We start from the raw sequence: 17,366 nt of genomic DNA on the forward strand, positions 1-17,366 counted from the left end.
CCAATTTACCTGACAGTGCATCTTGTGCTTCAAAAAAAGTGCTGAGACCACCTTTCACATATGCTAGGCTCCCCTCATTTTTCTTGTTTGCCTGCTTCTTCAAATTCATAACTGCCATTTTGAGCTGATCAAAACTGAAATTAAACAATGACAGGTTAACACTGATACAATGAAAAAGGATTAACACCATCACAGTAATATATTAAAAATTAGCACACAAAACATGGCAATGTAGAGTATCTATATATTTTTGAACATGTGTGCGTCTCTGGATGTCTGCGAGTCTTAGTTCAAGAGCTCCTAAATGGTAAGAGCTAGGACCACCAAATTTGTTATACACCACCTTCTTATTGTAGCTTAAAGCAAGGTAAGGAACAAGTTGTGCCAGAACAATGGGATCCAATTTTTTCACATCAAATGGAAAGGGCGGGTTCTGATAGCAGCGACAGTTATACCCCTGCCTGACCGCAGGGGGGCAAGCAAGCATGCCATGCCTGGGGGAGCAGCACAGCCCCACCACCCTAGCGAGTTCTCCACATCTTCCAACCCTCTGCCCTGACTCCTATACCTCCTGTTCCTTGCACTGACTCCAGCATCCCCCATGCATTGTTCCGAGCCCCTCTTCATCCCTCAACCACGACTCCTGTACTCCCAAACCCCCAGCCCCATGCCCTGAGCCCCACACATCCCCAACCACCTGCTCTGCCTCCTGCACCCCTCTCATCCCAGACCTCTGTCCTGAGCCCCTCCTTCCTACTTCACCCTGATTCCTGCATCCCTCCATGCTGCCAGCTCCATGCCCTCCCTGAGGGACCCAAGCAACAACAGGGAAATCTTCTAGTTTTATCATATCACAAGGAAGAGTTATGTTACCTTATACATATTCTTGCCAACAAAGAATTGTTCTCTATGATATATATCTAGACGTCTGAAAAATAATCTAGTTCCCAAATGAGTGGCTTCCATCATTTCTCTTAGAAGAGAGTTTTTCCACCACATAGATCTCGTGGCCAGGAAGTGCTGGCTGATACTGGTCCCAAGTTCTTCCTTTCTAAATTTCACCCTATTGCTCCAAGCTACATTCACTTACCCTGTACCATTCTACATAATTACTTGTATTTACCTCTTTTCTTCTGGGTACTCTTGGTCTAACAATGTACATTTAACTTTTAAACTTAATTTACTTTTTGTTTTTTATTTCTGAAGTCCCTCAAAATTTACCAATATCTTTTTGTTAACAAGGTCCAGAACTATCTGCAATTTTGCATCACAGACTTGAGGAAAAACATCACGTTCCTGTTTCAAACCTTATGCTTTTGCACATGCAGCCTAATTTTTTTCTACTATTCTACTGTACTGCAAATTCACCTCTACCTAGCTGTCCACTGACACTCCTATAGTAGATTTATTTTTATAATACTGCTTCCCAGTATGCCTACATTTCTCATCATTTTTTTCTTTAGTGAAATTTTTAAATTGGAAATTTTTGATTCTTTTCAAAGTAATAACACCTAATTCATTATTGACCACTACAAACATACAATTTGTTTCCTGTATTCAGGAGAAAGTTATTACAAGTTATGTTAATTAATTAGTTGCCATTAGTAAGCATGGAAATACCAATTATAATTAGAAAAAATGATTTTTTCAAAGGTAGTTCAAATATTTTAAGCAATGACTCTTCAAAGAAGACAGCGAGGGATGGACATGAAAAAAAAGAAATCCACCACTGTGGATATATTTAAGATACTAGTACAAACCAGTTACTATAAAAGTGTTACTAGAGAATTTGTTTAAAGACCAACCCAAAAAATACTAATTTGAGCTCAGTCAGTCAGAAAGTGATGCCCATCTGCTTTGAAAGCATTGATGTTCTAAGCAAAGGCATTTTTTCCCTTTATACAGAAATGATATCACAATGTTTAGCTTTATTTCCTGTTTCCATTTGCTGGTCGGAAATCATATTACTCACTGTCTGAAATGGCCTATTTGGATACACAATAAGAACTTTTTACCAGCAGCGTTTTCAGACTGCTCGGCTCAACAAAAAATCAGTACAGTTCTCTTTTAACTGATTTTTCCTTGTTATCTGATGAATTAATATGAAGTCTGAATAATTTGTTTATACTTGTCATGACGTTTCTTCAGGAAAATAATTTTTGGGAGAGGAACAAAAAAAAACAAAAAACTAACCCTGAATTTCCTTAATGGAAAAAACTTTCATAAACTAACCTAAACATCAGAATTCCACACATTCAGAGTTCCTGCTACCTGGGGTTAAATAAAGGGTAGGGATGTTAAAGATATGCTGTGCTTTTCTGAGAAAAAAAAAAACCCAGCATAAATAAAATAAGTGGGGGCAAAATAATGCCACCCAGTAGTTATGCAGTAATCACCATCAATAAATTTTAAAGCACTTTATAAAAAGGGATCTCCATTTTAGAGGTTAAAAAAGTGAAGTACAGAAAGGATAAAGTTTTGAAAAAAATCAAAGTGACAGCAATTTACACCCCACTGATTTGCAGTGGGACTTAGTCTCCTAATGTCAGTTTGGTACTTTTGAAAATTTTACCCTAAATAGCTTGCCCAAGATTATACAAACAAGAGGTAGTAGCAAAGCTAGGAACAAACATCAAGAGTTTCAAATTCCAGCACTGTGCCTCATTATTTCTAGGCTGATGAAGCCTACTGAATGAAATCATGTTACTCTTTTCTTCCAATATCAGCTCAAGGCACGGATTTGCCCTTGATTAAGTAATTCTTAATTCTTCTTTTAGTTTCCATTTAGGTACTGGTTCCATCAATTGCCCCACATAACTTTTTAGAAATAATAGCTGAAGCTCCAATGTTCTGCTCCTCCAGGGTAATGTCATCTTTGCCCACATTTCTGAAATTTCTAGCCTTGGGAAAATAAGTGAAGATCCATCAGACTTGGAATTATCCTTAATCCGCAACTTGCTCTATCAATCTATAATCATGTTGTAATGTCACCAAATCATAGGAACCTTTCAAGTCTTCCTTGCTCTTACTAGTCTGAAAGAATATTTGCATCTTTGCCACTTCAAATTGTCAGTGTTCCTTCACTTTGTTCTATTCTTGTTCCTTGTTTGTACTTACCATGATGAATTGGTTTAGCAAAGATGCAAACAAAAAAAGTTTTCCTTTTAAAAATAAATGAAAACACAATAAAGGTGCATTCTGCTCTCTTTCCATTGGACTAAACAGAAATACCTATGAACTATGGCTTCGGTCCAGAGCAATGGATCCAATGAGCAAAAAAACACCCACCTTAATGTGAAAATGTGACACTGCAGTTAAAGAAATTACAATAATTTGTACTACACTAGAACAGTGTTGGAGAAAGCTGTGACAAATTATTTTTCAAAGACAAATTCCATGCCTTGAGTTAATATTGGCAGAAAAATGTAACAATGTGCTCTTTTAACGTGATACTCCACACATAAGTGCACACATATTGATCCAACAACTTAATGCGAAACAGTTAAAAAATAAGTATCGCAAGCTATTAGTATTTATGTTTTCAACTCTCGGACAACAGCATCTTCTCAGTTTCAGTACTTTATTAACATACGGTTTTATTGAAGAGTTCATTGTGGATTTATTCTGTTGCTCACATCCTACTAAAACCGAGTAAATCAAAAGCTAGATTGCTGGTCCTATTAACAGTTTCTGAATGGTAACCACAAAGACATGTTTTACACCTCAAATTAGCAATCTCTATGAGTGGTCCCCGTGAGTTAATAGTTACTGCATATAAAGATTCTAAAAACAGGCTCACAGAGCTTAGACAAATTATGAAAAGCCATTTTAGTAATTCATCATCCTAGATACTTTTATTTCAGATACACTTTTCCTCTTCTATGTGTAATGGAACATACTATTCCTGTGCTGATGCAGGGGTGGACAAAAATTTTTGATGGAGAGTCAGTCCAGCAATTTCGAAAGTGGTCAAGGGCCATACTCTCATATTATATTAATGGAAAAGTGGAGGAGTCTGGGATGGAGGTTGGGTACAGAAGGGAGCTTGGGGTAAGGGAATGTGATGCAGGAGAGGATGTGGGGTCTAGGAGGGAGTTTGGGTGAAGGAATCAGTTGTGACCTAGGGTGGGAGTCTGGGATCCAGGGTTGTGGGGGTTTGGGTTGTGACCTAGGGCAGGAGGGGACTGTGATCCAGGGCAGAGGATTGAGGTGCATGGTCAAGGGACGTTCAGGAGGAGGGGCAGAGGGTTAAACTACGAAGGGTAGGTGGACATGAGTTGGTGGGGGTGGGGGGCCAGAACAAAGGATTGTGGGGAGGAAGAGGATGGGGTGCCAGAAGAGATCTCTGGCTGCGAGATTTACCTAGGAAACTCCCACAAAGCAGCCCTGCAGGACCCTGAAAACAGGCTCCCCGCCTACTCCATGGAGCTCTCTGCTATAGATGCTCGGTAGTGGGGAGGCTTCATGCACCACCCCCAGAAAAATTTTTCAGAAATGGGCCCAGTGGGAGCTGAGAGATTTTGCAAGGAGGTGGGGGCAGCACACAAAACCTCCCTCTCCCTGCAGAGTATAGAGTAGAGAGCTACATGGAGCAGGCAAATATCAATACAAGAATATTAAAATTCACTTTTTAAACAGTGCTCCATACTTAATTAAATGTATTTTTATCGTCAAATATACAAAACACCAGTAGTCAAAAAGTGCAGAACTGTGCATTTTCAGTTGCTTACAGAAAAGCATATGAGTCCATAATCTGTCCATGCAATTAATACAAGCCAATGCCTGACCAAAATTCTACTGAATTCAGGAAACTTTTCCACTGATTTCAGTGGGCTTCGGATTAGGTTGCTATTAGACTAAGTTCTGCATACATAATTCTGAAGGTTTGCACACAAACAAAAGCTGCAAGTTGTTGTTCTTAGACATTATGATGGAGTTACCGGCAAAAATTTCCAAAACTTCACCCCATGAATCTCACTGGTAGGTCTAACCTTCTTCTACTACAGTTCACATCACTAATGATTAAAAGCTTTATTGTTTTGTTCTTTGTGTCTGTACTTTACCTAACAAAATGGAGGCCAAAATCTGACTATGGCATCTGGACACAATTACAGTACAAACAACTCTTCCATTACTGCCACTATTGACAGCTATGATGTACAGTAACAATACAAATACTGTCAGATGTTTTATAAATTTTGCTATTGTCCACAAACCTTGTTGTTGAATGATTCTCTATCAAATACCATGCAGCAGAGAAGTTTTCACTAGTGAAATCGGCACTCATCCCAGGAAATAGAGCCTCCAAATCCTTCTGGGGAAATCTGCCTCTGAAAAAGGTGGAATTGATAAAGTTATATTTACTGTCAAAAGGGTATAAGAAAAATTATCACATAAAACAAACAGGCTATGTTCCATTCTTCAAATTTTTCAAATCATCACACTAAGTAGTAATAGAATAAAAACAGACAATTGTAACAACCTAACAAAATAAATCTGACACTAATGGTTCAACGCAGGGTAAACAACTCTTCTCAGAAAAAGGCAATTGAAATTAAAATGGGAAATTATTTTTGGATTTTACTAACATACATGGTAATAATAGCGTAAAATAGTGCTAAACACCATAACTGAAATTATCAGCAGTAGCACCATGAGCATTGTTTACAACCAAGTCTGATACTTCTTTTTAACTTTCTCTGAAGACTAAAATTTGCATTTAGCAGTCATATGTACTTTTATTGATGCCAATATTTTCCTCTTTTTTGATAAAGAATGCACCCAATCAGTTTATATAGCCTTTTATTTTTAGTAAAAGAATTATCGCAATATAAAAACTATGCTATGAAGGCAAGAAGAAAAACTTTCAGGTTCTTATTTCAAAATCTCTCGTTATGAAATGGAACAAAATTTCAAAATGAGCACTCAGCAACTAAGCCCCAGAAAAGTGAAAACAAACCTCAGTTCTTTCTGTAAGTCTTTTATGCCCTATTATTTTTTCCAGTAACAAAATTTGAATAATCCAGTAACTCTGTGCTTATAATTGTAGTTACAGTCCTGAAAAATGCTACCTTAAGTGCAATAATGTTAAACAAATCCAACTTCCCTATAAGACTTAATGTAAAAAAGGGGGGGAGGAGTCAGGTTACAGGGAATTTTTTTTCCAGCAGACAGAAGTGTATATATTCACACACACAGTGTAAGTTTTAAACAATTTAATACTGTGCACAAAAATGATGATTTTGAAGCTTGGTAGAAGTGGGGAAGTCAGAAGTGGGCTATTTCTCAGGGCATGTCTTGCAACTAAATGATGAACTAGCCCTTGGTGAGCCCTCAAGATTAACACGTTGTTACTGTAGCCTCACACTCTACAAGGCGGCATGCATGAATCATAACAGACATGCCTGGTAGTGTCTGCAAACACTTCCCTGAAGAAATTGAACATGAAAAATCCACAATATCCTGTTGGAGTACCATTCTCCTCAGGATAGCACACACAGTACTGAGGGATGAAGAGGGTGTGAGACAGAGACACATTTACACCTTGTATGTGAGCAAGATCCACTGTGTGTAGGAGGGAGGCAGGGGGCTGACAGAGATGTGCATTGCCCCTTTACGCATGCTGACTGCAGTTCAAATACACTGCCTTTCTAAGTAGATGAGGAAGCTCAGACTCAAGAACATGTAGCTGTTTGTAACCTGATTGTGGAGATGGCAGTGGGAGCTTGATCAGGCAAAGCATCCTGATGTCAGCAGCCCTCTCCCACAGCAAGCAGGGGGCTCCAGGGAGCAGCTCTAAGGCGAAGCGCAGAAGCAGAACTGCAGTGGGGGGATGGGGAAGGAGGCAGCTGAACTGCTTCTGGCAGCTTCCAAGCCACATACGGTACTTCACAGGGAATTTAGGGGAGCTGAGATGCCTGCTGGCCACCCTGGTTCCAAAACCCCATGAAGACAGGCTACTATTCCGGAAAATCGTGCAAATAACGGATAAAGCAGGAGGCCCAACAACATTATAGGGAACGCTGAGCAACTTTAAGTGAGCATTTGATGTAACAGATAAGCAACATACTAACGAAACATTAACCAGCAAAACCCTTTAGTGAGAACAAAAAAGCAGTAAAGTAGCATTTTAAAGACTAACAAAATAATTTATTAGGTGATGCACTTTCGTGGGACAGACCCACTTCTTCAGACCGTAGCCATATCAGAACAGACTCAATATTTAAGGAATAGAGAACCAAAAATCAAGATCAAGGTTGACAAATCAATCCGCATACTTGGCTTAATCTAATTCTTGACTACCTCCTGCCCCCCACCCCTCTACTCTCTGATTGTTCACCTTGATAATTTTTTTTTCTGATTTGTCAACCTTGATTACTATTTTTGGTTCTCTGTGCCTTAAATATTGAGTCTGTTCTGGTATGGCTACTGTCTGAAGAAGTGGGTCTGTCCCACGAAAGCTCACTGAAGAAATTATTTTGTTAGTCTTTAAAGTGCAACTTTACTGCTCTTTTGTTCTGATAGTATATACACTAGCACGGCTATCTCTCTGTTACTTAAGTGAGGAGTTACTGTGTTACAGTGACCGGTTTCCTCTAATAGTCTGATCCAGCTCCCATTTAAGTTTACGATAAGTCATTCAAACATTGTGTCCAGTACATATAAAAACACATGGCATAAAATATGTATACATTAATGAGCAGTGCATTTTTTGTGACCGTATGTGTTGGTATGGCATAGTTACCTCTTTCCAGAGCAGGCCAGGAGCCAGAGGCCTTGCTGCCCCACACCAGCATGGGGCTGTGGGCTGGAGCCCCCTCCACCCTGCAATAGTGTGGGGGCAGGAGCTGGAACCCCTGAGCCCCGCGTCAGAGCAGGGCCAAGAGGCTGCCCTGGGGCCGGGAGGTAGAGCCCCCATGTCCCACAGCAGAGCAGGGCTGGGAGTGGGGGATGGGGTCAGCAAGGTGCCCTACCAGTGCCTTTTTTAAAGAAAGAAAGCACTGTGAATGAATATAGACTGCAGCTGTTCAATTTCACATTATTTCATGTCGAAAAATAGGTAGAAAAAGAAAAAAAAACTTTTATGTTTTAAAATAAATTAACACAGTTTTGCTTAGAGCCACAAAAGTATGGAACATTTATATATAAAAGTTAAAACCTTCAACAGATAATCACCATGAGACTAAACAAGGTAGCATTAAAAATGACAAAAATTCTGACTTTACACTGATATTTTTAACCATAAAAAGTGAATTTCTACATCAAGTTTGCACCAGAATCCAACAATTTCATATGTGGATGAGTAGAGTTTCCCCTTGTATGTGCACAATGATGTCTTTTGAATTTCATCAAAATCTTCCCATTTCATCCACCATCCTCATTTGCTAGAAGTGCTCCATTCAACTTAATCTTATCTGTATTCATAACATTTTGTTTATTTTCATTTTAAAAAACAGGGCCAGACCATGTGACATGGTTCAGCCTAAAGGGAACAGAGGGAAACTTATGAACTAATGGGAAAAAGAAGTTTCAATATATTTGACTGGATTATCTTTTCTACCAAATTCATAAGTATGTTGTCTCATGTATTTTGTGTTTAAAAATATAAATTGTGCATCAGGTTAGAAAGAAAATTCCCTTATTTTCAGATTATTTTATTTGAGAGGATTTTTTATTTGTTTATTTTTTAGGGCAGGGGTTAACCTTTTGAAGCACCTGGTGTCATAGAAAGACTGCAGAGCTGACACTACAATTCAAAATTCAGCTGAAAACCAGGAACACTGAATATCATTCCAGCTGGCATAATTTATTAAGAGGTATATCGCAGACTCTATGTCAAGTCAAGTAAAGGAGATTGGTGCAGAGGCATGGAATATGCTCTAAAGCAGGCGTGTCCAACCCACGGCCCGCAGGCCGCATGCTGCCCTGGACAGCTAGTAATGCAGCCCCACAAGATCGTAAACTTTTAACATTATTATGTGACTTATATACATTAACTATATTATATATTTTATATGAGGCCCAAGACCATTCCTCTTCACTCAATGCGGCCCAGGCAAGCCAAAAGGTTGGACACCCATGCTCTAAAGGCAGACAATTAAATAGGAGCAAACTGGCTCAACAACTAAGTAAGGGCTACAGTAGCCAAGTAACTTTGCAACTCACCTCCCTTCCAGTGATCAGTGCATGTACACACTTAATATAAAATTTACTCTAAAATCAAACAACTTTAAAATCAAACCCATTTTTTCCATTCATAAAAGACAGTTCACAATTTGTCAAAAATTCTCAAGTTTTTTTTAAAAAATCATCACTGGAGAAATTCACCACACCCAGTTCTCTACTTGAAGATGCATCCAACCATTATAAACTAATCAAAACTCAGCCAAAAAATTAAAAACTGTTGTCTAAAAATGAATGAGTAGTACAGGCACAGAACCTGAAATAAAATCTTCTCTGACGCATATGAACTAGGAGGAACTGCTGTGATACTGAAGAACATACACAGTCAAAAAACAAAACAAAACAAAAAAAAACCCAAAAAACCAAACAGCACCAGCACCAGCACCACCACCACCAAAAAACCAACCGCCCAAACCACAACAACAAACTTGCAGGACCTTATACTTAAAATGGCAAGACCAAAAGGAAAATCAAGAAGACACTGAACACACATCAGACTATTGGAGAGGATGTTAAATATGTATGAACAGCCGTTACATTGGAAATTAAAAAGGTACAGCAAGAAAGATTTTAAAAACAAATTATTGGAAAGCATATTTCAAAAACGCAGGAGGGCTGCAAAACATATTTCCAGGACAAATTATTCTAACACATTTATTTTAAAAATATGCTGAAAAGCAAAATGGAGATTAAAATGAACCAGTGAATTCAAGATAGATGTTTTAAAAACAATTGAGAATCACAAAGAAACAAAAGTTATCTTTGCTCCACCACACTATACATTCTGAGGATTATTAGTACCACGCATTGCAAAGGACACCACCCTTCAGCACAGAAACATTTTGCCAGTGCACCCTCTACTGAATTAAACTAACTAGCATTTTCTAAACTGTTCATTATTATTTATGTGGTGAAGAGGGAGAGACAACAGGAGAAAAAGAAAGTGGGCAGGGAAGGGGGGCATGAGAAGTAGAGGTTGGATGCAATATTATCCATATTGTTTCTACCTTTGGTGAAAGGATTGTGGCAAACCAAACCCCATACGTGCATGCAGTGAGACATATTACAATACAGATATGATTATAGATTTTGTGAAGGCTAATTGTACCAACTAGGAAATGCTGATGGTTAGATGTACTTGATAGCGTTATCTTTTTTCTAAGAAGGAGGACAGTTCAGGATAAGAATTTTTACAGTTGGATTATCACAGTGTGTCTATTAACCAAAAAAGATATATAGGCTCACTAATCTACAATATAGCGCTCACAAAGGCTGTGTCTACACTAGCCCAAAACTTTGAAATTACCATTTCGAAGTTTACTAACGAAGCGCTGAAATACATATTCAGCGCCTCATTAGAATGCCAGCAGCTGTGGCACTTCCAAATTGACGCAGCTCGCCGCCGCACAGCTCGTCCAGATGGGACTCCTATCTGCTGTTAGGTATAAGGAGATTTCAAAGTTGCCGGGGTCCTTTCGAAAAGGAGCCCCATCTGAACGAGCTGCATCAATTTTGAAGGGCTGCGGCTGCCGGCATTCAAATGAGGCGCTGAATACGTATTTCAGTGTTTCATTAGTAAACTTTGATCGAAGTTTTGGGCTAGAGTAGACACAGCCAAAATAAATAAATGTACAATTGCAGCCTGTGTGGTCAAACTAAATACTCATCATTCAATGGCCAAGAAAAAGAGACAAAATTAGACATTCAAGTTTTGTATGCATTTAACAATGCACAGGGAAAACAGGAATTATTCATGTGCATCAGAAGTAGGATACACCTCCTTCAAGCTTATCAGACAGACAGACATCTAAACAAAAAACACCTCTCAGAGAAGAAAAACAACAAGTAGTCCTGTGGCACTTTACAGACTAGCAGATTTATCAGAGCATTAGCTTTCATGGGCAAGGACCAACTTTGTCAGATGCATATCTCAGACACCATACTTATTACTGCAGTAAATTGCTGACATTTCCCTTTATATCATGCACAAAACCAAATAAGCATAAATATTGCTAATATAATTCTTAGCCTTTATTTCAGTGTACTATACTCTCTCAAGTCTGCTCAAGTACTGTAAATTGATTTTTTTTTCAAGTATTTACTTATTTAGGATTATAAATTAGATACATGCATAAACAATGTCACAAATATAGATGAGGTATAGATATTACATATAATAGAATCATAGAAATGAAAGGTAGAGGCATAGTAAATTAATCAATGTTGCAATGTATAGAACAAGAGTTTATATACTAAGAAAATATGTAAACAATATGAAGTATTTTGTCCACTCATATTGTTATATAGAGTTTAATATATCATCATAGCATATTTGTGGAAATATTTTATACTTGTAATGTGCAGAGCAAATTAACAGAACTTTTTTTTGGGGGGAGGAGGGGAATTGAGTAATATCAATTTTTTTTTGTAACCATTACCAAGTTTGTACATAAGTAAAGAAGTGAGAATTAGTACCATTCCCGTCTCCATGACTTGCTATGATAACAAAACTATCATTCCAATGGAAATCTGGAGAATAGAAAAGTAAGGAATCTTATCTAGGTGTGAGTACATCTGATCTTACAATGTCTGGGCAGAAGCATCCAAAAGAAATGGGCTCAGCACATACATTGTATGTTCTCATTACATTCCATTAGCAAATTAGTTTCTAAGGACACGCTTACTACCTCCAAACAACCTGGCCAGGGAACAGGATCTAACACTAATGGGAACAGGATGTTTATTTTTTTCCTAAGTGAATGTAATAGTGGTGATGACAGCAGCACATTGTGCACGGAACATCATCAGGAACATAAAGTAAGAGCACGTTAGCACCATATGACAGTGTTAAACATCCCTATACAACTAATTTCCCATTAAATCTAAATAAAAATAGAGAGAGTGAGAAATAAATTCAGATGCTCTGGTCATTGCACAGCTGTGATGATGTAATCAACATCCACACACCATTGTGAAGGAGATCACTGAGACTGGGCCTACAGGACTTCACCATTATTGAAGACGACGGGAGGCAGATCAACCTTCTCGGATGACCCACAACTTTGAGATGTTCTCCCCCTTGATAGACATCAAAATGTTTCAATGAAGGTAAAGATTTTGCTATCAAGGCTATTCACTCCTACTGAAAAACCCAATTTGGTATTACAGCATTATCACCTTTTGAAAATGGTTCTTCTGCTTTGTATTGGTTGGACTGCTCATGTTGAAGTGTGTAAAATTTACACAGCTTATATTCATAGATTAACTACAACAAAAGTCAGACTTGGATTTGAGCCATCATCTACACTCCACTTCCTTTAAGTTTGCTAGAAACATGTTCTTAACATCTCTTGGTGCTGTACCTTGCTCTCTGTTAAAATGTACATTTATACATTTAAGACTGCAGATACATGAAACATAGCATTACATTATTTAGGTCATATCTGCTAAGAAATCCAAATGTTATTGCATACTGTACAAACAACCACCACCTAATTTTATTCTAATTTCATATACCAAGGTGCATACAAACTCTTTTAGCAAATTCTGTTACGAAGTTTGTGCATGCACAGGCACACAGGCTATTATTTATAACAACCACAGAGGTCAATTAAGATCAGACTAGGTCCAGTAAAAACATAACAAATAGCAGCCTCTGCCTCCGAGAGATTACAATAGAATTTTAAGACACAAGTAATAGTTGGCACAACAGATGGCAATGAGTAATGAACATAATTAGTCAATTTGTACAACAATGCTTCTTTGTCATTTTTAAGGTTTTTATTATACACATTATTGTTAAAAATATTAGATTTTTCAGTGTACATAAGATAAATCAGGGACAAAAACTGGAAAGTCACTAAAAGGTAACTTGAACTAGATTCCAGAGTATTTTATAGGTCAAGAGGAGCAACTTAAAATAAACACAGATTCTGAATGGCAACCAGCATAAACAAGCCAAAACTACAGTCACTGTATGAGCTTGCTCTGTCTGGTATCAGTCAGACTTCTAGAAGCAGGATTTTGGACCAGCTGTACTCTGTTAATCGTGCATGCAGAGCGATCAGCAAAAAAGGACATTGGCGTAGACTAAACAGGACAAATCCAAAGTGTTAACAAGGAGCTGCAAAAGCAGAAAAGAGGCTCTGACTCACTCTGGTCATATCTGCAATAGGTCACAGCAGAGACAAGACATTGAAATGTCAGAACAATTTCTAATCATAGAAAAATGCAGTATGAGCGCCCAGTGAAAGACTCCAAGAAAAGTAGGTTGCTAGAACTGATGTTGCAATATCACAAGCTGTAATTAAATGTTACAATATTTGTACAGCATAATAATACAGGGCAGTTTACACAGATCTCATAACTTGTATAACTGCATGCTGCAGTTTACAAAAAGGGACAGTAGAAAAATGTAAACTTCTACTGCACATCTGCTGCTGTAAATTTCAATTAGCCATGTTCCTGCATGAAGTTGTCCACTGAAGCAGTCTTGTCTCTCATAGCACAAAAGAAAATTTAAACACTCCATTAGATGGCAGTGCAAGTTCAGTCCGTTACATCTTCCCAGATGAAATGTTTCAGAAGCTCACCATGAGAAGATGCAAGCATCTGTATTGAGTGGGTGGATACAGAGCTATGTGTGATGACAACATTTGCTTTCATGTAGGAGACTGATACACAGACGACCCAAAGAGCATGCAAAACAAACATTCTTCCAAGAAAATTTCCAACTATACTAGATATCATTCAGTATGACTGCAGTTATTGCTTTGCAGTTCTGATTATTTTCACTGTTTGTCAAAGGTTACATGAAATAAAATGTAGTACATGCTACCTTGTTCAGTTGTTTTGACTAGGTATTGCTATAGCAAATAATCATTCAAAACAAGTTGTCTGTAGGTCTGAATTTCATTAACATTTTTCCTGTTACCATGAAGTAAATATGGCAAATTCTCTTTTGTTTTAAAATTCTAAGCATTATATCAGAGAGGAAGCCATGTTAGTCTGTATCTTCAAAAACAAGAAGTAGTCCTGTGGCACCCTATAAACTAACAGAAATTTTGGAGCACAAGCTTTCATGGGCAAAGACCCATTTTATCAGATGCATGTGATGAAGTGGGTCTTTGCCCACAAAAGCTTATGCTCCAAACTTTCTGTTGAGAATTACATCATTGACCCACCAATCTGATCTTTCAAAATTCTAAATGCTAAAATCAGCAAACATACTTCCCCATTCCTTTTTATTCGTATTTTTATGCTACTTTTCTCTGTTTTCCAGATCCATGTCACTACTTTGTACCTCTTCTGCTGGGTTTCTGGCTGCACTTCCATTATATATAGAAGTCAGCAACACACATTGGAGCGAGGGGTGGGGGGGAACCCATCTATTTTGACCTTCATTCCAGTGAACAGAAATAAAAAGACACCCTTAACTCAATTTCTGTCCAACTCTTGTAGCAACTCTTTACCTAGTCATGACTAACCTACAAAGCTAGAACTCAACAAGCAGACTCAATATTTTGAACAAGGAACAAACTGGTGAAGAAAATACTCAATGGTGTACACTTAAGTTCTAAAGCTGATGGGAAAAGCCTCTTCTAATCTGAACCTGCTTCTATGTTTGAAGTTATAAAAAAAGACCTGAGAACAGCAAAAAAGAAATCATTCTTAGGAACATATATTTCTTTGTAAATATAAATCATAATAAAATCATGACTGTAAACTTTTATCACCAAGTCCTGGATTCCTTGCAAAAAGAACTTAAAACAGTTTAAGAAGAATGAAAACAATCAATGACAGCCAATAAATGCCAATTGTTAAAACTTCAGGTGAAAAGATGACAGCCTGCATTTTCAATAAACCCTTAAAATATATATTAAATCCTGATTCATGCAAAGCAACAACTCTCACTTTCTTTTTTGCATTCAGAAAGACAATCAGAAACTCCCACTTCCCTGTACATTTCATGTATTTACTCTACTGCTGTAATAAAAAAAAAAAAATAAATGAAAAGAAATCTTATGGAAATCACTGGCAGCAGAGTCATCCACCTTCAGAAGGCATTCTTACCACTATTAGTAAATAACTCATCAATCAAAGGCGCTCTTCACATAACCCATAACAATCCTCAAACTATTTATATAATTAAATTCTACTTTTTCCTATCCACTGACTGTATACACAAAATCAAATGTTTTCCCCATCTATAAGCCATTCTAGACCTTACAATGTTTTATCATTAAAACTTGAGAAACATATTTGGAGCTATCCTGGAAATGCCAATCTGTACGATTCATACTCTATGATTCATTTCAAAATGCATTTGCATTGGACAGGATCCCATAAATAATATTTTGAAAACCCCATGCAACAACTCTTTGGTTTTAAAAAAATGTAAGCATTAATGCCTGTTTTTTAAAAAGAAATTAATATACATGGCAGATGATTTAGTTATTTCACACTGTTGAACTTGCTGTTCTGTCCCACGTGCCATTCTGATTCCGACATGATCTTTTTTCCACAGACCTTTACTCTAAACTTCCTGCTTTCTGGTCCCTCTTCACTTCCAGTTACCCTTCTACCTCTTTTTTTCCTCTCTCTTCTTTCATCCCTTTCCCTCCACAGCTAGCCCTCATTAAATACTGATTGTCTATCCTTATTCTTATGGCTAGCATGTTCACATTTCCCCCAATCACCTCTCTCAGAAAGCAAGCCAGAGTGCCTGTAGATGATGTAAATTCCAAAAAGTCAGACCTAGCTTCATTTTTGCGATAAGGCAGGATTGCTCTTTATTGTATTAGGCTTTCTTCTAGTCTAGTTTTAAAAATACCAAGCAATGGAGCAGTTTACACTCCTCCCAATGGGATTCCAAAGGGTACTAAAGTTTATCATTAGAAAGTTTTATGCTTTTAGCTAGTTGGTTTAAATTTTCTCTCTTTCTTAATTTCATTCCATTAACCCTAATTGTGCCACCTCTCCTTCCTCAATGAGTATGCACATCCCACAGGTGCTGGCTCATGTGTCCACTTAATCTATGGTTAACTATGCTGTACATATATCACTTTCAAAACCACTTTACAAAACCAATTTTTGTTGTCCTCTCAACTTCCTCCAATTTGTCAAATAAATAAAAATCTGAAAAGCTTTCTAGTAAAAGCTGATCAATATTCATAGCAAAATATTCCAGTTACAGTCATTGTTTTCACCTCTCTGCTATCCCAAAATTGTATTGGCCCCTTTTACTCCGATATCTCCCTACAAATTGGTTTCGAATTTTTCTCTCCTCTGTCACACCTAGTCTCTCTCAGGATGATTACAATAAACCCTCGATTTAATGGACTAACGGGGGGAAGAGGTGTCTGTCAATGCCAAGAGTCCAGTAAATCTGAATCTGCAGGACTGGAGGCACCTTGCAAGGAGCACTAGGGAGCGCTACATTCAAGACCTGGGAGGAACGCAAAGGGCTCAGGAGAGAGAGCTCGCAGCAGGCTCTTTGTTCCTCCAGCCCCAGTGATAACTCCTGCAGTGGCGGCAGCTCCGGTGAGTTGCCGACATTTAATTTTTTTTCTGGGGGAAGGGGGCCGGTGGATAGCGTTCACTATTTCCAAAATCCATGAAATCCTGGGTATTTCCCTGATTCTTCCTCCCCATTACGCATCTGTGCTGAAGATTGTTATTTCCAAGACATACCTAGCATTTTCCTAAAAGGACTGACTGCTTGTAACTTGCTGCACAGATTTTTTTAGATCTTTTCACAACCTTTTGTATTGTATTGTATCTTGTAACCACATATTTTATTACATGCTACCTATTACTGATACACAGTTAAAGGAGATATTAAGGAAGATTGGGACTAATACTAAATTCCTCTATACACTTTTAGACTCCTCTTTGAATTTAACATTTGTTAAATTGCATACTTTATTTAAACTCCCTTCAGGAAGTTGTCAATCTGTGTGGCAGTTCTTGTAGCTGAACTGATCTGAATTAATTTTGACTGGGTTTATGAAAATAAAGCCAGTCTTAAAAATTACCAAGTCATGAAAAATAAGCAATGCTGCTTTCTGAAGACTACATCTAGATCTTGCCAGATAAACATTTGTTTGGATACAGTTACAAAATTAACAGATGAATGGAAAACAGACAATGCAATTGATTTGAATTTTCTAGAACAGTCATGA

General features: G+C 37.8%; 1 protein-coding gene across 4 annotated transcripts in view; it reads right to left on the reverse strand.

Moving 5' to 3' along the window:
• Nucleotides 1-17,366, reverse strand: part of EXOC2 (exocyst complex component 2) — a 193,232-nt gene that overhangs the window by 151,012 nt on the left and 24,854 nt on the right. For all 4 annotated transcript variants that reach the window (XM_074985929.1, XM_074985926.1, XM_074985927.1 and 1 more), the window contains exons 5-6: nucleotides 5,217-5,330; nucleotides 10-134 (exon numbers count right to left, since the gene is read on the reverse strand). In XM_074985929.1, the coding sequence (XP_074842030.1) occupies nucleotides 10-134; nucleotides 5,217-5,330 (239 nt within the window). The remainder of the gene's footprint in view (nucleotides 1-9; nucleotides 135-5,216; nucleotides 5,331-17,366) is intronic.

The sequence above is a fragment of the Carettochelys insculpta genome, chromosome 2 (assembly GCF_033958435.1).
Source record: "Carettochelys insculpta isolate YL-2023 chromosome 2, ASM3395843v1, whole genome shotgun sequence".
Lineage (NCBI taxonomy): Eukaryota > Metazoa > Chordata > Testudines > Carettochelyidae > Carettochelys > Carettochelys insculpta.